The 22810-nt window shown below is 39.3% G+C and overlaps 1 protein-coding gene and 1 long non-coding RNA gene across 6 annotated transcripts; one reads left to right on the forward strand and one right to left on the reverse strand.

Moving 5' to 3' along the window:
• The first annotated feature begins 1159 nt into the window (after window positions 1-1159).
• Window positions 1160-3883, forward strand: LOC144073291 (uncharacterized). The gene is made up of 4 exons (XR_013300045.1): window positions 1160-1665; window positions 2970-3043; window positions 3116-3265; window positions 3773-3883. It is a non-coding gene; the product is annotated as an uncharacterized LOC144073291 (long non-coding RNA).
• A 42-nt stretch (window positions 3884-3925) lies between these two features.
• zdhhc18a (zDHHC palmitoyltransferase 18a) lies at window positions 3926-22493 on the reverse strand. Of its 5 annotated transcripts, XR_013300055.1 has the most exons (16): window positions 21902-22493; window positions 21642-21802; window positions 20913-21062; window positions 19880-20017; window positions 19733-19784; window positions 19216-19318; window positions 19023-19135; window positions 18188-18296; window positions 14862-15014; window positions 5985-6139; window positions 5716-5801; window positions 4593-4711; window positions 4412-4529; window positions 4231-4348; window positions 4050-4167; window positions 3926-3988 (listed from the first exon to the last, which is right to left on the reverse strand). XR_013300055.1 is itself a non-coding variant. In XM_077599043.1 (10 exons), exons 1-9 carry the CDS (start codon window positions 22135-22137, stop codon window positions 17513-17515), a joined length of 1104 nt encoding a protein of 367 aa, XP_077455169.1. In that variant the 5' UTR covers window positions 22138-22493; the 3' UTR covers window positions 16792-16936; window positions 17484-17512. The 5 variants fall into 5 exon arrangements, 3 of the variants coding, with proteins under 3 accessions (XP_077455170.1, XP_077455168.1, XP_077455169.1); XR_013300056.1 differs by lacking the exon at window positions 4593-4711; XM_077599043.1 differs by lacking the exons at window positions 3926-3988; window positions 4050-4167; window positions 4231-4348; ... (3 more) ...; window positions 5985-6139; window positions 14862-15014 and adding exons at window positions 16792-16936; window positions 17484-17554.
• Between the last annotated feature and the right edge of the window lie 317 nt (window positions 22494-22810).

Below are 22810 nucleotides of genomic sequence, written 5' to 3' on the forward strand. Positions count from 1 at the left end.
GCATTGCCATAATGTTGTTGGACTGTAAATGATAATGATTGAGAATACAACAGAGACAATCATTTGTTACAACAGACATCATTTAAAGCCATTTGCTGCGAAATATGTACGTAATCTATTCAAGGTGTGTAAAGGCAAGTATTGAATTGGTTGCTGGCCAATCACAAAGCTCAATCAAACAGATAACCATTCATCTACATACTCATACCAAGGGACAATTTTGAAAAAAAAGTCAGGTTACCATTTCATTTATCAATATGAGCTTGGCAGCACGGTGGTGACGTCAGTGGTGTGCCGTCAGGGCCTTCAAGGCCTTCTCTGCTGGCCTAAGAAATATCTGAATCATATTATATTTTGTCCATCAATACTTATTATTCAAAATGGTCTGTTAGCTTCCTTTCATTGCTTTTCCCCCTGGTTGCACTGCTTCTCGATGTGTGTTTTCATATTGAAGCATTTAACCAAACACATTTCAGCCGTTATTTGTTGCCAGATCAAATCTGCCTCAAAGCCTTCACAATCAGTTCTGCGGGGTCTGCTGCATTAAACAAGACTGTTGCTTTTAACCAATCAGATTTCGAGTTGGCAACCCCACAATGATTTTTCATAGGCGTTAGCATTTTGCTGGCTGGGATACTTCATTGCTTTCACCAACTATGATTGGCTAGTAGGTGGGCCAAAGCCCGGATGTGGAGGCAGCCAGAGATCGCAAACTCCACCCACAATGGCTGACAGATTTGGTTGCAGATTTGTTCACAAAGCTATTTTCTAGACGGACTTTTCCAGAAAAAAATGGACATCATTAAGAAAGGGCGGTCAACTCCGAAGCTAGCAAGCCTGTTACAGCCGGGAAAATTGTGTGTGCGCCACTTTCATTGCGCTAACTTAGCTGCACAAACAAATATATTGTTGTGTTTATTTGAAGCCATTTTCAAGACTGATTATGCCGGAAATATGACAGGACAGGCTCGACTTTCTGCAGTAGAGGTTTTATAGCCATAAAATAGTTTTTGAGGGTTGGATTGATACGTTGAAGGCGCTACCAGAAAATGCACCGCCCGCCACTGCTATACATGGACATTTTTGCAAGAAAAAGCCTTACTATACATGGTCATTTTTGCAAGAAAAAGCCTTACTATACATGGTCATTTTTGCAAGAAAAAAGCCTTACTATACATGGTCATTTTTGCAAGAAAAAAAAGCCTTACTCTACATGGTCATTTTTGCAAGAAAAAAGCCTCGCTATACATGGTCATCATAAATATTCATGGACAAAATATAATAAACATCAGTCTGTGTTTCAGATACTATTTTAGACCAACAGAGAAGGCCTTGCAGGCCCTGATGGTCCACCACTGAGTTATTGTATACAATACATTGAAGCATTCTTTGCGTGTCAAATTTTAAACTTTTAATGGAGTCAGATGGCTTGGAATAATGGAGAGTTGATGTAAAATACTCAGTCAAATGTTACTCAATATTTGGTGAAATTGGTTTACTAATACGTACTATTTTTTAGCATCAAGACCACAAAACTCACGACTATTCTACAATATGGGCGTGGTTACGCCTATTGTCGACGTAGCAGAGTTAATTAAGCGCATGCGCTGTGACTGTTCCTTTTGCAAGGCTTTTTCCCCACGCTGCCGGTCGACGAGCAACGAGGTAAGGAATACAGCAATTCACTGGCCAAAATGCGTTTTTATCAAGCTATCGGGAGATTTTTCAGCAATCAATTGAGCCCAAAACGCCAACAAATATCTTAGTTTAATGCCAGGTTTAGCACACCGTCGACAATTTAAGTTTGCGCTTAGCGTTAGCGTCACGATTTGACTTAGAAAGTATGTTGTCCGTTTTCTCCATTATTGAGTCGTGTGGCAAGACTTTAAATTTAATTAAACAACGCCGAGTCATCAACCGACAGTTTGCTGGGTAAATGCTCACTCTAGAATGACATCCAAAGGCGCGATTTAGTTCCTGTTGTTTGTTGGATGTAATTATAGTTTTCATTGTGAGTGCTAAACAACCATTGCCGATTTGTAATTGTTCTGTTTTTACAAAAAAATCACTTATACAAAACTGTTAAGCCAACTTTATCCTAGCTGTTAACGTCAGTCTGTATATTTAATCGCCGTATACAAAACTATTAATCCAACTTTCTCCTAGCTCACTGGTGTCAAAGCGGCGGCCCGGGGGCCAAATCTGGCCCGCCGCGTCATTTTGTGCGGCCCGAGAAAGTAAATCATGAGTGCCGACTTTCTGTTAGGATCAAATTCAAATGAAGATTATACATGTATATTATATTTCCTCATTTTCCCCTTTTTAAATCAATAATTGTAGTTTTTTAATCCATTTTTTTCCTTTTTGTGTTTTTTGTTCAAAAAGCATTCAATAAAATATAAAAATAAATATATTTAAAAAATTCTGTTTTCCACTCTAATATTGAACATATTCCCAAAAATATTTTGTTTCCTTTTGAAATGAAAAACAAATTATAAGATATTTTCCCTCATGAAGAAAAAAAAAAAGCTCAAACATTTTTTTTAGATTTATAAAAACTGAATATTTAGGGCATTTGATAGTTTTTTTTAATCCAATTTATTTAAAAAAAAAAAAAAAAAAATCTAAATATTTCAAAAATGGTCCAGCCCACGTGAAATCGAGTTGACGTTATTGCGACCCGCAAACCAACCCGAGTTTGACACCCTTGTCCTAGCTGTTAACGTCAGTCTGGAAAAGGAAAAATAGCACTTGGCACTCGCTAACTAATTTTCATTCTTTATCTTCATCGTTTATTAAATTCCTTGTAAGATTTCTCTATCCTGAAATTGTTTGGCAACCCCCAAATACCTTGGTTAAATCAAGTTTTCCCTGTTTAGCATCAAGATAAAACTACGCCAATCTGTTGAATCTCCAGGCTCTATATATGCTAACTTGTGCTTTTTTGTGTGCAAATTTTCCCTGTTTAGCACCAAGATGCAGCTCTACTAGCATGCCTAGAGCACTATTGAGGTTATAGAAGAGGAGACTGTGCCAGATCAAGGTAAAACTACAAAAAAAAAAGTTGAATCTCCATTCTATATATTCTAACTTTTGCTATTTTTTTTGCATGTAGGCCTGAGAGATCTTCCTCGCAAGTTGCCCACTTGAAGCATATGGTGTCTCTGCACTTCTGAAAATCCAAATTAAATAAAAGCCTAAATCATCATGGTGATTTTTCACTGGCCATTCATTTCCACAGCTCTTGATTGACTAAATCTTTAAGGTAAGAAGGATCTCAGTTAATGTTAGAGCAGGAATTCTAAGTATTTATTCCCTAATTTTATTTTCTAAGTGTTTATACCCCGTTTTTTATTTATTTATTTTTTTGTGTATATACCCCCAGTTTTTTTCTTCAAATTTTATTTTCTAAGTGTTTATTCCCCCAGTTTTTTTCTTCAAATTTTATTTTCTAAGTGTATGTACCCCCAGTTTAATTTTTTTCCTAATTTTATTTGCTAAGTGTATATACCCCCAGTTTAATTTTTTTTCCTAAGTGTTTATTCCCCAGCTTTTTTTCTAATTTTTTTTTCTGTGTTTATTCCCCCCATCTTTTTTTCTAATTTTATTTTCTAAGTGTTTATTCCCCCCATCTTTTTTTCCAATTTTATTTTCTAAGTGTTTATTCCCCAGCTTATTTTTTTAATTTTATTTTCCAAGTTTTTTTTTACAAAAATTAATTGTAAGTGTTAAATTGTTTTGTGAACCTTTAACTAAAATGTCTCGTCTATAGGTGGACAAACCGGAGAAAAGACTGGCTACACCAATCAACACTTTAATGTAATGCCAACTAAGTATGCTAAAGTTGAAATGTTTACCTGTAAATAAATTTTCTTAACTTGGATTGTTACTTGCATTTTTTGTTAGATAAAGACAAACACATGTATACATTTAAAAACTTTTATTTTGAAAAACTTTGAAGAAACTCCCCTTGGCACCAGGTGGAATTCTGGAAAACAAAAAGGGGTCAATACACAAAGTTAAGTAAAAAACCATTTGCAAGGTCTTACCTTTTATTTTGAAAAAGTTTGGAGATAGGTTCTGGCGTAACCCCCAGCACCGAGAAATGAGGGGGTGCATCAGCCTATCTGTACATAGGCAGGAAACCAGGTCCCCTTGGGTGGAATTCTGGAAAACAAAAAAAGGGGTCAATACACAAAGTTAAGTAAAAAAACATTCACAAGGTCTCACCTTTTATTTTGAAAAAGTTTGGAGATAGGTTCTGGCGTAACCCCCAGCACCGAGAAATGAGGGGGTGCGTCAGCCTATCTGTACATAGGCAGGAAACCAGGTCCCCTTGGGTGGAATTCTGGAAAACAAAAAAGGGGTCAATACACAAAGTTAAGTAAAAAAAACATTCACAAGGTCTCACCTTTTATTTTGAAAAAGTTTGGAGATAGGTTCTGGCGTAACCCCCAGCACCGAGAAATGAGGGGGTGCGTCAGCCTATCTGTACATAGGCAGGAAACCAGGTCCCCTTGGGTGGAATTCTGGAAAACAAAAAAGGGGTCAATACACAAAGTTAAGTAAAAAAAACATTCACAAGGTCTCACCTTTTATTTTGAAAAAGTTTGGAGATAGGTTCTGGCGTAACCCCCAGCACCGAGAAATGAGGGGGTGCGTCAGCCTATCTGTACATAGGCAGGAAACCTTGTCCCCCTTGAGTGGAATTCTGGAAAACAAAAAGGGGTCAAGGCACAATAGCTTAAGTTACATAAAAAAGAAATACAGAATAGGTCCTAATTAAGTCAAATTTAACAAAAAAGTCTGCTGCAGAGACTAAAAATGATCAGAGTCTTTAAAGGCCCCTATCCAGTCTATTTTTCATGTTTTCCTCCACTGGGAAATATAGAAAACACTGGACAGGGGCCCACAAGGTAGAAATTACATGAAAATAATAAGTAAAATAAATCCTACTTCTGCCTTGAGTTTTTCAGTCAATTATTTCAAATCCATTCATTCTTACAAAAATAAATATCCAAAAAGCTTCCATTTTTCTCTTATGCCAAGGAAAAAAATGTTTAAATGAGTCAAAAATGACAACGGCACTATTGTTGAATAAATGTCTTAGGCTTTGTCAAAACCACATTTAAAACTAAAAATAAAACGGTCCAAGCCCTGAGGTCTTTAAGAAAGTTAACGGGGTAAAAGTATATAATCTATTTGAGTGCACAGTTCCACTACATGGCAGATTTTTTGTACCAATTACCAATTTCGTCATACAGTTATCTGGGTATGATGACAATTAGGCTTTTGTCAAGTCAATGATGACAAAGCTTATGTTCGATTATTATTTGTAAGTTCACAAAGATGTGAAACTCACAAGCGGAAGCTACTCCTACACTTGCCACTATAGTATATATTTTTTAAATTAAATTCAATAGGGATGACCCTACTTTAGTTTTTCATTTATTGCTGCCATGTCTGGTCTACATTAACAGCGATAATCGAGGGATTACTGTATATTCCTTACAAATCCACTAATGGCATTTGTGTGGGTGATTTATCCACAGGTTTTTGCTATTAAAAAAACACCAAGCTAGTTAGTGTTTACATTCAAAAGTTGAATGTATCATGATGAAAAACGAGCCAATTGAGCAAAGCCTTGAATACTGAACGCTGACGTTTAAATATTACACGGATAGAGAAAATCGGAACTATTTAAAAATGACTCACTTTGTTATGGCGTCGACAAGATGCCCCTTTCTGGTCGTTTTGGCCACATTCTTGATGTTTCCCAGCAGTCTGTGCTCGTTGAGGGACTGAAACACACAATGGAATGATTTCTTTTTAAACAAAGAGCGATCGGTAACGCAATGTAGCCAATTTGTTTGCAAACATTTTGCTGTGTGCACACACATGGGGCTACATCACGTCAACGAATCATGCTCTTATCACTCTTAAGACGAGAACTAGGGCTTCGAAATCCCCAAATGACAACGTACCGAATGTGCTGCATCGTCCTGTGAGAAGTTTGTCAGGCTTTCTTCGGCAAATCGTCACTTTTGAGCTGCTCTGCAGTGCACGCCCGTGCTGCTTCCTGGTTCATCAGCCATTTGGGGTTTGACGTCAGCTATTTGAACTGTGACCTCGGCCACGCCTATTAAAAATAGACACACACAAAATATAAATTGTTTTCATAATAACGTGCGTTAGTTAGTGTGTGTGTGTGTGGGGGGGGGGCGCTGTAAATGCTTTTGGGTTGGAATTTAATACTTAAAAAAAAAACATTGTTTTCATAATAACATGCATTAGTCAGTGGGTGGGGCGGGGCTGTAAATAAGTGTTGATTGGGCATTCATACTTAGAAAAACATTGTTTTCATCATAACGTGCATTAGTTAGTGGGGTAGCTGTAAATATTTTTGGGTTGGGCTTTAATCCTTTAAAATACAGTATTGCACATTATGAACATTGTGATGACATGCACTTTAGTGTTTGTTTTTTACTTCTAGACATTTAAACAGTGGCAGTGCATTTTTTTTTTGCCGTTTCACGTATGGACGGACGTATATGGACGTATCAACGTTCACCGCTGTCTTTTTACCGTGGAAATGATACTCCGGGCCCGGTTCTGATGTCTAAAAAGCTCCAGTATTTGTATTTAATCAATAAATGCAGTTTTCGGCTGGATTTTACCCCATTTTTCGGGCAATGTTTGCCCGTACGCCATTGACGTTCATTACTGTCTTTTCCCGGGAAAATCACCCCCCCGGCCCGGTTGTAATGTCTGAAAAGCTCCAGTATTTGTATTTAATCACGAAATGCTGCTAGGAAGTGGATTTTACCCCATTTTTGTGCATTGATTTATTGATTATTTTTTTAGGTGTCGCAGCTGTAGCTGCAGTAGAGGTTTTATAGCCATAAAATAGTTTTTGAGGGTTGGATTGATACGTTGAAGGCGCTACCAGAAAATGCACGGACCGCCACTGGGTGACGTGGATAGCATGTCTGGCTCACGGTTCGAAACTGAGTTGGGATATTTCTGGCCTGGGTTTTCTCCGGGTACTCCGGTTTCCTCTCACATCGTAAAAACTTGAATGGTAGGTCAAACACTAAATTGTCCCTAGAGTGTGCGTGTAGGGTTCTCGTCCCATTGTGCCCTGCGATTGGCTGCCAACCAATTCAGGGTGTCCCCCTTGGGTATAGGCCCCTGCAACGCCACCCTTGTGAGGATAAGCGGTATGGAAAATGAGAAAAAAAAAGGTTTGGGATTTTTAAAAAAATAATCGCAAAGTAGTGAATTTGCGATAGGTGAAGACGCGATAATCGAGGGATTACTGTAATCAAGTTCCAGTTCAAATAATATGCAGTAAATAGTGCTGGTGATTAGAATTCCAAGAGTAAGTAACTACCCCAACAGATCTCAAAGCACGGATTTAATCATATTATCAAAGGGAAGACGCAGTTTGTCATTAGTTCAGAAGATTCGTGCATTGTGGGTCCGGTTTGACTTTCACATGCAGCATCGAAGTAAAGCCCACATGGATAAAAGCTGCTGTGAGTTATCAACCAAGCGGCAAGGCTTAGAATAGCAGCTGGCGCTCAGATGCACCATGTTATGTTTCAGAATGAGGGAAAAAAATCAACTTATACAGTACTGTTTAGAATTTAACCGTACATTTGATGTATTCTTCTGTGGGATATGGCAATTTCCTGCCATGAACCTCCAAAGAAAATCCTTCTAGAGCTTAATTTTTCAGATGCTGGAAACACCATAGCATGCAATAAGTCAAAACATTGTTATGTCTGGTCATGTCCTTCCAATGACTCAGCATCCATTTCTGCCGGTCACTCCGTCCCGTGTCTTTTTCCCTTCCTGCTCTCATTTTATTGTCATTGCTACATAAACACAAAGCAAATCCAAGTGTCTGAAGTCCGACACATTTTAAAGCTCATTGCACAACCACTATATTTACCAATCAGAGTGTTTACCATTTTTAAATCACTGCATTAAGGCGTCAAAACGACAGTGTTGTTTAACACAAGAAGAAATGTAAAATTGCTTTTAATTTTCAATGTTTATTTTCTAAGTCTTTTTTCTTATAAATTGATAACATTAAATTTGGCCAAAGAATATAACTGTCTTATTTTTATCTACAGGTTTAGAAAAGAGTGGCCAATCAATACTGCAATGTGATATTAACTTACATACCTGTCAACCTCTGCCGATAACTGCCCTTATAAATGATTATGATTCCCCTTACAAACCCCCAAAAAACCTTACAAACACCGTACGACTCGTACGAGTACTGGCCCACCGCATCATTTTGTGCGGCCCGAGGAAGTAAATCATGAGTGCCGACTTTCAGTTTTAGGATCAAATTAAAATCAAGAGTATAGATGTATATTAAAATTCCTGATTTTCCCCCTTTTAAATCAATAATTGTAATTTTTTAATCATTTTTTTCTGTGTTTTTAGTTCAAAAATCATTTTGTAAAATCTAAAAATATATTTTAAAAAAAGCTAAAATAAACATTGTTTGAGATCTATAAAAATCAGAATATTCAGGGCTTTTAATCCAGTTCTTTTAATCCATTTATTAAAAAATAAAAATAAATATTATATCTAAAATGGTCAAGCCCACATGAAACCGAGTTGACGTTAATGCGGCCCGCGAACCAACCCGAGTCTGACACCCTTGCACTTTGGTTAAAGCAACAGTTTTATAGACGCTTAATTTATCCTGCAGGGCCTCCATGTAGATTTTGACCCTGGTAACAAATAATGGCTGAAATGTGATTGGTTAAATGCTGAAATATGAAAACATATCTGGAAGCATCGCAACCAGGGAAAAAGCAATGAAAGGAAGCTGACAGACAATTTGGAATTATTTCATAAGTACTCGTGGACAAAATAGAATTAACATCAGTCTGTGATTCATATATTTTTCTCTAGGCCAGCAGACAAGGCTTTGCAGCCATAATGGTCCACCACTGAATATTGTTGCATACCATTTAAGAAGTTTCTGTTATTTGGTTCTTAAGTTATTCCGTTGTTTCCTCAAGTTGACATCAAGTAATGATTATTGATCTTATCTTCTGTTTAGGAGGAGGTCTATAACTACTTATCTCATATTCTCATTTATTTGTTTTGGAAGTGACGCACGTCGGGCTCTCAGCTCGGGGGTCCTGGGTTCAAATCCAGGTCACGTCCATCTGTGTGGAGTTTGCAAGTTCTCCCCGGGCCTGCGTGGGTTTCCTCCGGGTACTCCGGTTTCCTCCCACATTCCAAAAACATGCATGGTAGCCTGATTGGACACTCTAAATCAGGGGTCTCAAACTTGCGGCCCGCGGGCCAACTGCGGCCCGCGGGACGATAATTTGCGGCCCCCGTCTTAATATGAAAGATCGATTTTTTTTTTTTTAATTTTTTTTTTTTTTTTTTACCCCTTTCCCCATGATGGCGCCGTTTAAGTGGCAGCCAGTGGCAGTAGCTCTGTCCACTCATGTTTTTCTTGTTTTACAGCATGTTTTACATGAAAAATTAGAGGGAACATTGACAGACAGTTTCAAGAAAAGTGGGGAGTGCAATATTTCTTTGTTGAACACAGGGGCACCCCGACGTGTCTCATTTACACTGAAAAAGTTGCGGTGCACAAGGAATACAATTTGAAACGTAATTGTACTATGAGACATGCTGAGGAGTACGAAAAATACCAGGGAGATGAGAGAGCCAACCAGGTTGCCAGTCTTAAAACACGTCTTCTGAGGCAACAGGATCTCTTCAAGAAGGCTACCAAAGACAGTAATGCAGCAGTCAAAGCTAGCTACGCCGTTTGTGAGTTGATTGATCCTGTGCTAAGTGATCCCAAATGGCTCATGGACTTGGCTTTTCTTGTTGATATCACACATGAGCTTAATGTACTGAACAAGAAGCTACAAGGCCAGGGGCAACTTGTCAGTGCTGCCTATGACAACGTGAGAGCATTCTGCACTAAACTTGTGTTATGGAAAGCCCAGCTCTCTCAGACAAACCTTTGCCATTTCCCAGCATGCAAGGCTCTCGTGGATGCAGGCACACCATTCAGTGGTGAGAAGTATGTTGAGGCCATTTCGAAGCTACAGGAGGAATTTGATCACAGATTTGCAGACTTCAAGACACACAAAGCCACATTTCAAATTTTTGCGGACCCCTTCTCCTTTGATGTGCAAGATGCCCCTCCTGAGCTTCAAATGGAGCTCATTGACCTGCAGTGCAACTCTGCACTCAAAGCCAAGTTCAGGGAGGTGAGTGGAGAAGCAGACAAGCTTGGGCAATTTTTGAGAGAGTTGACCCCCAGCTTCCCTGAACTTTCCCGAAGGTTCAAGCGGACCATGTGCCTTTTTGGGAGCACATACTTGTGTGAGAAGCTCTTCTCCACCTTGAACTTCAATAAGTCCAAGTACAGGTCCAGACTTACTGATGAGCATCTTCAAGCTCTACTGAGGGTCTCCACTGCTTCCTCCCTCAAGCCAAATGTGACTATGTGAGAAGAAGCGCTGCCAGGTCTCTAGCAGCAAGGAGTAGGCAAAAGAAGCCGTGTTCAGAATATTTCATGTTCAATGTTCCATTCAAGTTCAGAAAGTTAAAGGTTAAAGAGCTGTTAATACAGACATTTGAAACGGAATAAAAATAATTCATTTTCTCTACTTAGCCAGCCAGTGTATATCTACTGTATGCTCATTAGTATTATTTGGTTTTATATTACTGATTGATTTATTTTGTATTCATCTTTAAGTTAATTTATTTAATTCATTATTTTTTGTTAAAAAATAAAGATATTTGATAACGTTGGAAAGTTTTATCAGTGCTTTTCTTGTGGAAATCCTGATGCGGCCCAGTCTCACCCAGACTCGGCCTCTAGCGGCCCCCAGGTAAATTGAGTTCGAGACCCCTGCTCTAAATTGTCCCTAGTTATGGGTGAGTGTGCATGGTTGTCCGTCTCCTCGTGCCCTGCATCTGGCCCAAAGTCCTCTGGGATAGGCTCCAGCACCCCCCACCCCCGCTACCCTAATTAAGAGGTTCAGAAAATGAGATGTGTACCAATGCGACGGGGAGACACATATTTAAGGAAGTGCTGTATACTTTTCACCATATTAAGAACAACAACATTGACTGCCAACTGAGCGATTGGATTTTAAATTCTAAATGGTTTATATATTGTCTAGTGCTCAACCAGCCAGCATCAAAGTCATAAGAAGACAGCCACCCCACACTTTTACAAAGAACCAATTGAAAACTGTCTCCTCTGAGTCAAATTTCTGACATGTTGGGGGAAAAAACAAAACCATGTATCTGGACCACAAAGTTTGTAACTACAGGTCTAAGTAAATTTGATGACCGGGCTGTGAGTTTCGCATGATGGCCTTCAAACTTTTCTAATGCCATGAGGGTTAGTGTCAACTGCCAGGGAAGACCTAGACCTGCTCATTAAGTGGCTGGGAAAGGAGTCTTAAGACCATGCCAAAAGAATCCAAGCAGTCTGGATGCAGCTTTGCATCTGTGTTGGACAAGACTTCAAGAGTGCTTTTCTAAACCCAACGTGATAGCGGCAGCTCTGTTCAACTAGTTACATGGTTGCCCCATACCAACATCCATCTCAACCCTGTCAAAAAACCCACACTCACCAAATAGTTTGCATTAATCCCTTTAGAGAACTCCATAGCCAACATTATTGGACCCAAAAAGAACGTCATTTTTTTTCCTATTTCTCTATACCACAAGAAAGGGACAAATCCCGACTGACTCCCCATGACTTCTACTAACAAGGAACCACCTAACCAATACCAATTGATTCTAAAAACGAAATGGGATTCGTACCTTCAAATATACCGGACTCAGCATCTCGCCTTACTGGTTATTTACGATGCGAGCATCGTCACGACAGAAAATAAGTCTTCTTATACGAGCGACGGGCAAAATCTAGAGAAGCCTCTCTCTCGCTCAACATCCTATTTAATCTAAATATGTTGCTGTTGTAAAGGTATGCCTTGAATTGATGTGACATACCCGAATATAATGTGAAAAGTTGATCTTTGTCCCTGAAAGATGGAATATTTTTTGCTATGACACAGCGGTAACAAACACAAAGATAATTATATACACGTGTGACATTTGAATTGCCTCCCTGTCACTACACCATTAAAACAAGTCCACACACACAACTTATTGTGAACGTAATTCAAGGAAGCATTCTCACACTTGTTCTCAGGAGGCATCTGCATACTTTGGCTATATTCCCAACAAATTTCAGGCAAAAACAACCATGTAGTTGCATTAAATTCGCTTTTGCAGCATATTTGGTTGTACTGCATTGCAAACTTTGTCAGCATTGAGCAAACATCATCCACCACTTAAATGTGACAATCAGTACATGTAATATTTTTCATCGTTTTGACAAATTTCAACTTCATCTTGTATCAGAATGGATGACTTGTGACATCCTGCCTCTCACAGGCCACGACAAGAGGGTACAAGACCCCTGTGTCAGAAAAGTTTAAAACAATGAAAGAAAAGTAAAATAATTTTGGAAAAGATGGTATTTAAGAGAGAAAAGAGAATGTAGACGTGCTAGTACTCTGGAGTTTCCCCACTGTTGTGGAATGCAGCGCAGTCAGATTCACTCAACATTCAAATTAGCTGTGCCATCATATCTTATTCAGGCAGTTTTATGATCTTCATTTTACACCTCCTGTCATGATTTAAAGCAGGGGTCCCAATAGAAGATATTCCACAAACGGCTGGGTGCAGGATTTCATTCCAATTAAATAAGATGACATCTTGCCACCAAACTGGTGTTTTTACACGTGGATTCAGTGGATTCCAGTCAGGTCTTTGAACTGTTGGAATTTGGAACAAAAAGCAGGACCGGTTTGGTGACCCCTCAGTTAAGGTTGCGATACACATCGGACGAGAGAGGGCAAAAATGTGTCAACTCTGCGAACTGACCAACCCCTCACAGCGCATTTCTTGACTTTTGGGCCCCACCTTCATAATTCTTTGGACATCTACTCCCGTCAAAGGCACCATGTGATTTAAGAGTAAGTTATGAAAACGCACAGACACCCACTGATAAAAAAAAGAGTATTATTATCTTTTAGCTGGAAAGGCATATTTTTTTATTCCATCTAATTACAGTGCGCAGTTATAACCAATGTCTTGAATCCAGTCGCAAAAAGTGTGAGAGACTGAAATCTGTCTGCAGTGACAACCACCGCATGTCCCTTGGAATTATGGAGCAAAAACGGCAAAGCTCAGCACTTATTCCAAGCCAAAACGTCTGCCTGATGTGAACACTACTCTGGTATAAAAAAGTCATCTTATTTTAACTTTCAGCTCGCCCTCTTATTCTGAAAGTTGGCCAGTGTCCGGCTAACTGGGTGGCCTTTTTTTTTTGCCTCTACTACGCCAGTGGAGGTCAAGAGCATGACATACTTTAGCAAGCAAACTGCATCAAAAGGCCACTCTCTACTTGGCAAACGGTTTCAATTCCTTTTGACGAGAGTTCCTACTTCACAACACAACGCAGCTCTTGAGTCTATGAAGCTTTGCCATTTCTCCTATTAAAGGAAATAAGCCAAAATCTGTCCGTCTGTTAGATGTTTGCCGATAATACAACACTTGCCAAATGGGCAAGAGCTCGTACGACAGTTACTATGTTTTGTATAAATCCGTGCAAAGGATCCAAATAAAAGACCCTGGTAAATACATCACATTTTCTTTGAATGCTAATGGTTTAAGTTGCCCTAAAATTATACGTTTTTAGGGTGGAGCGTTAACAGTGAAGTAAGACAAATTCAAACTTGTGTAATTTGCAATCTAATTCCAAGAAGTATGACAGAGAAAAAGATTTTTTTGGTTGACTTTGACCCAACCAGCTAGTAATTAGATTTTGCAAAAGGAAAAGAAAAAGGTTTGAATGTATTCACAGCAGAAATAGAAATGTTGCACCAGCCTTCTCTCATGTCAGTGCTCAAATTTGACTGAGTGACTTTGTTTTTAATTATAAATCCGGTGTTTTTCAACCACATCTTGATTGTAGACTGGCTTGACTGTTGTGTTAACCTTCAAAATTGGAATAAGGGTGACACAGAGGATCAGCCACTTATTTAACAAATTCATTGCCATTGGTGGAATTAGATGTCCAATCTATTTTAACTGGGAGGGCTGAAAGCAAACATTTACAGAATGTCAGCAAGGGCATTAAAGGCTTTAGTTACTTTTTCCACTTGGTGCTGTGAATGATTACATGCGATCTTCAATCAAAATGTGAAAAACAACTGTGCGTGGAATTAATTTGAGCAGAATATTTGTTTAATCCTGCTATTTTACCAGAAGATCAGACCAATTTTATACGTATTGAATTCAAGGAAGCATTTTTACAACTCAAAAAAGTATAAATACGCTTTCCATCCACTGTACATAAAAAAACCAATGCACCACAATAATGAATGATGTTTCTTAGAAGGGGTTAGTTAGTTAAGCCAAATGAACAAATGCTATTCTTTTTTTTCTGGACTGTTGAGTGCGGTTAACCCTTGACCTCAGCCCCTCGCTAACCCTGAGATCCAGACAAAGTTTTCCTCTGATTTTCAAGCTGGGTAATTACAGGGCGAACAGTCTCTTGAAAGCAGAATAAACACTGGGAGATTGGGTACCTTTCCAAGCAAAACCAGTTGTGCTATTGAAATATCTTCAAATGGTGTATGGCACCTCCCAAAGAAGACATTTTTCAAACACTGAGTTTATCTCCTATTTGTGCAGAAGTTGACTGCGCGTTGTTTTGGGTTGCATTCACTGTATCTCAGCAACACACTCATAATATACACAATATGCCTCACCTGTCTTCCAGTGGAGCTTTCGGGCGCCTGTTATGCATATTGAGATCAAATTTGACAGATTCTGAACACGTGTGCTCAACATGCGCCTCCTCCATTGTTTCCATGAGGCCAAGCATCGCTGTTTTACTGTCACCGCAATTGGAAAAACTCGTTCTGTGGATGGGAGAGAAACACAAGAGCCGTAACGCAAATCCCGAAATGTGATTGTTTTATTAACAATTCTTAGTGCTCAACAGTTACATTGTCAGTCAGACAAACTCTAATGTTCAGGTTTACAAAATATAAATCTAGAACATCAAAAGGCCTTTTGGTCTACTTCTTTGAACTGCTGTCTAAGCATACGGCGTCATCCTTGAGCACACCATGGCCCCTAGTGGCAAAAACTAAATATCAACCTCTAGTGTGACGGCTCATGTTTGGACGAAGAGACGGTGAACAAACTAGACTGGTCGCTAGCAAATAGCAGGACACAAACCAGTAATTGTTGCATTCAGACCCATGGACAACTTAGGTTCTTCAATAAACAAACATGCATCTCAGAATTAGAACATGCAAAATCCACACAAGATCGAAGCCAAAATTCCAAGGCTAAAGCTCAAAATCGCAATCTCAATGTGCTAAAAACATAAAAACAAAGACATTAAAATGACCTCAGTCAGATTCCAAACAGAAGTGTTTCAAAACTACGGAACATTTTAACTTGCTCAGATGCAATTGAAACAGAGGCTTGTTCTCTGAGTTTTAAGGAGAATGTAATACAATTTGTTTTGATTGAAATGCAATACAAAATACACACAAGTTGAGAGGGAAACACAATGTTTTTGATGACTTCAATCAGCATGGAACGCTCACGGAAATATGAGTTTCCCTTCCAACTTTGACAAATGAATGCAACACAACTCCTGAAACAATCTTCCAAACTAAAAAAATATAAATTCTACATGGACACATTCAGCCAAATAAATAATTGATTCCCAAATATCAAATAGTCAAGTAACAAACAGAAACGGGTTCACATATTGACCCTGTCTTTGGCGCATTACGATTCCTTCTCTTAATCTGTTTCCTATACTTCCTGGTTGAGCCCCACCAGTTCATTAAACAAGACAAGTACTAATAGACAGTAATATATTAAAAATAAATAAAAACAAAGAACTACTGACTTACTCCGATTCACTAAGGACAATGAGGTCCTCAATTGACCAATACAAACATTTTAGAAATGTAAGAGTAACCCAGAAAAACTCTTACAAGTATATTTTTTAAATCACAACCAGTATCGTACTTCTACTGCAGTCCAATGTAGGTCAGATAATTAGAAAAATATGTATGTAGTGGATTCCCACACATCCTAAGTGTTTGTATTGTATCTATAGGGAATTTTAGGTTAAGCCATTCATTGATTTGTGTGGGATAGGTTCACTACCACCCCATCAAACTCGGACTTTCTCCAAAATGGATCGCTTATAGTCCAGTGACATTTTCTGTCCATCATCCAGAATCTCATTTTCAGAGCGGTTTGCATAAGATACCTGAGCAGGAAATTAACCACTGTGGCAACCTGCCTCGATGGCTTCATGTTCTTTACTGTAAAAATGTAGAGGAATGCGCTGGGTTGTTTAAACAATGAAGTGTCAAATGTCCACTTCTGCACTTTTAATCAAGTTTGAAATCCATACTTCAGCACTAACCAGGAGCAGAAGAACTTGAGGAGAAAAACCTCTTTGGGGACCACCGAGTGGACACGCTCAAGGTAATGGGATAAACCCGATGTCGGGGGCCTCGCTAAGAGCCAGCGTGGCCCGACCAAGAGACGGCGAAGGAGATGCCAAACGAAACGCAGGGTTGGTCGACTGCATGGAGTCGTTCGCGCTGCTTCGGGAGAAGAGATGCCACGAAGGGCCCGCGGGCTGGTGCGAGCACCTTGTTGTTGGGGGTGTCGCCAAGGCGCGTGCAGGGGCGCTGGTGACCACCGCACCCAGAGGAGTGGTCTTGGGAGTGCCGGGACGGCAGAGACCATAAAAGGCGGAGGAGTGGAGCATCCTCTCGAGCACATCTTTAGTGCCCCGTGTGCACTACGCGGGAAAAGGAGGAGAAAGCAAAAAGTCAAATGCGGACAAAAGAAAAGCGTTCTTCTCAATTAAGTCTCATTTGTTAGTTAGCTTGGATAGCTTCCAGCATGAATGAAGGCAGTAATGGGACTAATGACAGCTTGAGATACTACAAGCAGTCTATTGAGACGCAAGGACGGTTAAATGCATGCAGGTGGCAACCACATGAAACAAGGTGAAACTTATCGACTCCTGTTTGCTTATCATAATGTCGGCAGAGTAAGAAATGACTTATAAAAAACACTACAAATGTAGATTGAAAAGACAGAACACAGTGATGGCGACACATCACAAAGTGGTTGCGATCCATCTCCGACATGGGTGAGTGGACATGAAATTCAAGGAGAGCAAATGAAGCATGCGCATTGGCGTTAGTGAACACACCCAAAAGTTAAGATTTCATAAAATTGGACGAGACTTGATCCGCAAAAAAATAAAAAAAAATAAAAAAAACTGCAGCACGTCATGGAAGGAAGAAAAGTGGTGGCGATATGATTGACCCCGGGCTTACCATCCACCTTATTCATGCTGAATAGTTTCTCAGGCTGTGCAGGACAAAGAAAAATCCTGACACGTTTCCTCCTGGTGAGTGGAATGGATACAGCACAACATTGGCCATTAAAAGGTGACCTGGAAAGTTTGGGTGTTTGTAACCAATGTTTTTGGACATGTAGAGGGAATGGGGAAAAAATATATAGATCACAGCACAGTTTAGGAGGTTCCACTCTTCTGGGAAGACAAACTATTGTTGTTAAGGATGTTCCCAATTCAAGTTCCGACACAACAAAGTCATGCACCTGGTATTCAATTCAACAAAACTGATTATGTCTAATATGGCAAGAGGAATCAAGCATACTATTAATGAATTAAGTGTAAATGTAGATTGCAATAGGAGAACAAAATGGCTAAAATACAAAATAAAATGCCGAAATATTTCCTGTTAAATCATATCATGCACAATGGTGAATGATAAGAGCAAAAAGTTGTTACTATGTGCTGTACATTAAACCCAATGTATAAGAGGTAGACAACCACAGCACAACTTCTATTAAATATCAAAATCGTAAATGTTTTCAAGGTAAAAATAGACATGATGCAGTCCATTCAAGACGGCTACGTCAACTAAAAGAAAAACATTAATCAACAGGATAATATATGCACCATTAAACCACTTAAGCAGCAAGCAAATAGAAGTTTCAAATTGGCTCACCCTACCATGTTTGCATCATTCTTGGCCGCAAAGGAAGGCGGCAGCTCAATCTCCGACGCTGAAGCGGCAGGGACGGACTCGTCAGATGGCACAAAGCCTCTCCTGTCAATCAGGCTGCCAATCACAAAATATGCCCGTGGTTTTAAAATGAGCAGTCACAACAGGTTCGACAAGTTGCAGAAAAAACCCGTGGAGAATAAGTGTATGAGCAACAAAAGTGAAGCTTAGTGTCGAATGATTAGAATGTTAATGACTTGGAAGCAACCATTAAAGACTTATTAAAGGGTAACGGGGGGAAAAAAGTAGAAAAACGAGGAAATGATACAAAGTAACACAGTAGACTTGTCACGAGAGTTCGAGAGAACAATGGTTTTAAATTGGCTGTTGCCTTTTTTGGACAGCGATTGTGAGTATAAGTTGCACCTGCCAAAGAATACACAATGAAGAGGAAAAAATATATATACACAAGTCGCACTGGAGTATAAATCGCACTTTTGGGTAGGCGATTTTTAATTTTATTTGAACCGACAACAAAAATATGTTAAATAATAAAATGGAGAACAACGGGCTAAATAGGCATCTGTTAACATGGGTTTTTTAGACAACTATAGCCTAAAAAAACACAAGTCGCATGATCACGCATTAGTGGCAGGACCAGCAAAACTGTAAAGAAAAGTGCAATTTATAGTCCGGAAAACGCTAATGTCAAATATGTCAAATTGAGTTTATACCATATAGCATATTGACCGGGTGGGATTATCTATTTATTCACTGCACTAATTGATTGTTAACATATGTCACACATAGATCCACTGTTGCCAGAGAATAACTTTCACATACCTAGGGGGCATTGGCCCACATAACGTCACACAGCAGTTGGCAAGGATGCTGTTGTAGGTGTATGGGTTCCCCGACTCCTCTGTACCCCTTTTACTTGACCAAGAGCCCTTAATCTGGAGAAAACCATAAATGGACGCATGAATGTTAGTGAATGCGGTGTATAAAATCATTTTGTCATGTAAGGTTTACTTACATCTTCGTTTGTCGTAAGGTTGGAGGCTACTAGGTAGGTATGAAAGCCTGAGAGGCCCAGAATGGACCAGATGGAGAAGAAACAAATAACCAGCTCCACCACAGTATAGAAGCAAAGTTAAGGATTCATGTCAGCGTTATCAATAGATTCAATTTTGGACCCTTTTTTTCTTGAAATTACTCTGACACAATCAAAAATGTTGAAGAACATTATATTATAATAGATTGCAAAGTAAAATCTTATTGAATTTTCTATTGTGTACTGTGTAACGCACACAGGTCGAAATAGTTTCCTACAAAGGTGTGTATTAAATGATGACGTCAACATGGTGACAGGAGGCAGCCATCCATCCAGTTTGAAAGCCATCTGTGTTTGTGTGTGCCAACACTGATCCTATTAAGAACTGGTTTAGAATGGAGATCGGCTTGAAGTGCTGTGTTCTTTCTAGCCACAACTACACCAAGTTCCAAAATAGTTCAACAGATTCAAAAAGAAGACATGCACATAAAAAGGATATCTGGCAGGGCTCTCCTGAATGGCTTGGATGAGGTTTTGACCCGATTGAGAACCTGGATTATTTAAGAAAAAGAAATAAATAAACTGCAAAGTATTGCACTACAGTGATGCAGGTTATCTCGGTGGAAATTGAAGTCGATTAACTTACGCAAAGTAATGTGTGCTATGACGCAGCCAAATATGAAGGAGGTCAGAAAAGACAGGGAGATGATAAAACTGTAGAAAAATCGGTAATTGCGCTTGCCCACACAGTTGCCAACCCATGGGCAGTGATGATCAAACCTCTCTGAAAAAACAAAACACACAGCAGATATTAAAACGCTCATGTTTTGCTGACAGAGCAAGATGAGAACTGTTGACCTTAATTTTGGATGCAAGAGCAGCACAAAATAAAAGTCACAAATAAACTGGAAAACTAGCTGTATATCCTCTATCTAAAGTGTAAATTCTCGGAGGTAAATGTGTTGTACGTAGAGCACCTGTGTCAAAGTGGCGGCCCGGGGGCCAAATCTGGCCCGCCGCATCATTTTGTGTGGCCCGGGAAAGTAAATCATGAGTGCCGACTTTCTGTTTTAAGATAAAATTAAAATGAAGAGTATAGATGTATTTTAAATTTCCTGATTTTCCCCCTTTTTTAATCAAAAATTGTAATTTTTGAATCAAAATTTTCTGTGTTTTTAGTTCAAGTCATTTTGTAAAATCTAAAAAATATATATATAAAAAAAGCTAAAATAAACATTGTTTTAGATGTATAAAAACTGATTTTTCAGGGCTTTTATTCCATTTATAAAAATAAAAATCGAAATATTATATCTAAAATGGTCCGGCCCACGTGAAATCAAGTTGACGTTAAAGCGGCCCGCGAACCAACCCGAGTCTGACACCCTTGACGTAGAGGGTAAAACATCAACACAAATTTTTGAAATGTGTGAACAACACACAGGAAGGTCAGAGCCGAGATTTAAGACCCAAACCTAGAAATATTGAGAATAATTCTTTTTTGTTGTTGTTTTGTTTACAGCTCTTTCTTCTCCTGCTTTTACAGTAAATTGTTCCTATTTTTCTCAATTCCCACTTTCCCTCCCTACCTAGTAGCTTTTATTACAAGTGTTTTTAAAAGCTCAATACAAACAAAATTGAAATAGTTTCAGCGATATTGCAACTTCCCACCACATCCTTACCCACACAGTTGTCACAAAGGCTGCAGTGTGAGGTCCGAGGAGGGCGAAACATTTTACAAGTAAAGCAGTACTTGAGCTTGACCACCTGCTGGTTGATGAGGATCTCCTTGGTTCTTGGAGGGGGGCGATAGGACGAGGACCCTGAGGTATCTTGAGGTAGAAAACATGACTCAAATGTTGTGTGCACATACAAAGTCAGGAGAAAATACAGTAATCCTTCGATTATCGCGGTTAATGTAGACCAGACATGGGCGAGATAAAGGAAAAATGATGAAGTAGAGTCACCCCTATTTAAAATAAATAAATATTTTGTTTGTTTGTTTTTTTACTTCAGTGCAGAGTCCTAGTAGCAAGCGGAAGACCGGGGAGTGGTTTCCGCTTGCGAATTTCAGCGTGGATTTTCACATTTTTATGAACTAAGAAAAAATATATAATATATTTTTTTACTTCAGTGCTGAGTTCTAGTAGCAAGCGGAGGACAGGGAAGTGGCTTCCGCTTGCAAGTTTCAGCATGGATTTTCACATTTTTATGAACTTACAAAAAAAATTAATTGACCAAAAAAATTCCCCCAGAAAAAATGACCGCGATAGTTGAAGCCGCGCTATTCGAGGGATTACTGTACTGCAGTGGTATTGGGGTAAGCTGCTTAGGTTTGGGAGCATAGTCCCTCGCGGACATATGGCCGAGCTCTTTCTAGTCCATCTGCCTAGAAAACTGGTGCATCTTACCTATCTGCTTTTCTATGTCTGCAGCTTCATCCAAGGTGGCCCTGGGTAGGATGCCTGGGTCTGTAAAGCTGGTTCTCAGCAAGGAGAGGACCACAAATACAAAAAGCACTCCACCAATCACTGGGATGCAAACTGTCAAATGCACCACCAGAAATGGGCAACTAGAAGAAAGGAAGAAATAAAGTTAAGCATTAACTGGAAAAGTGGACGATGATAGCCCCAACAAAGCAAAACCATACTTGATTTGACCGACTACCTACTCGAATGCAAAGAAAAGGCCACAGGTGACAACAATAAGCCCCAGCGTGAGAGGGAGGACGCCGCTCTGTCTAGCCACGATGACCCGTCCGTCGCAGAAAAATCGGTTCTTCCCCGGGAACACTTGCCATTTTCTTCGTTGCTGCTCCACTTTTTTCTGATCGCTTCGGTTCTGAACCGAAGCGGACGCCACCGACAGCGCTAGCGGGTCGATCTGCTGGTACTCACAGTTTCTCATCCTAGAGATGGAGCCACGATCGACCGATGATATTTTCTCAGAAGGGCTTTCAAAAGATCAAGATTGAGTCATTGCAAAAAATAAAGGAAAAAAAAGTGGGGGTCATTGGGGTTGGAGTCCCCCGATGTTTGTAATCACCGAGGCTAGGCTAACATTAGCTAGCGTAACCGCATTGGCATTCCTCTTCGTTCTTGACTTTTACCACCAAATCGCTTCCCAGTCAACCACGAATTCATTACTAAATTCTTAATCCACAAAAGTACGCTAATAATTGTAATAATATTTGCTTGAAGAAGCAAAGCAAGCGTCCAGCTTGCTGAGGCTGTGCAAGTGTTGCCTTCTCAGTTTCCGTCGATAATGACGTCGCAATACAATGACGTCACCCTTACCACTAATTTATAATTAATCGCAAGATAACACATTGTTTGAAAATGAAGCAAAAAGGACAGTTGATTCTTGTTTTCAGAAAAAAATAGAAATGCAAGTTTTGACTTAACTTGACTTCTTATTTATTTAATATTATTTATTGATTATTTGTTCTTGTTATTGTGTGCACTTCATGGAGCTTTAAATCTCATAATACTTATATATGCAATACAGATTGGATAACAGCAAAAGATTAAAAAGTGCCTATCTTTTCCAAATTTGTAAATTGCTCATGTTCAGTATAATA

This window comes from Stigmatopora argus, chromosome 4, assembly GCF_051989625.1.
Source record: "Stigmatopora argus isolate UIUO_Sarg chromosome 4, RoL_Sarg_1.0, whole genome shotgun sequence".
NCBI lineage: Eukaryota > Metazoa > Chordata > Actinopteri > Syngnathiformes > Syngnathidae > Stigmatopora > Stigmatopora argus.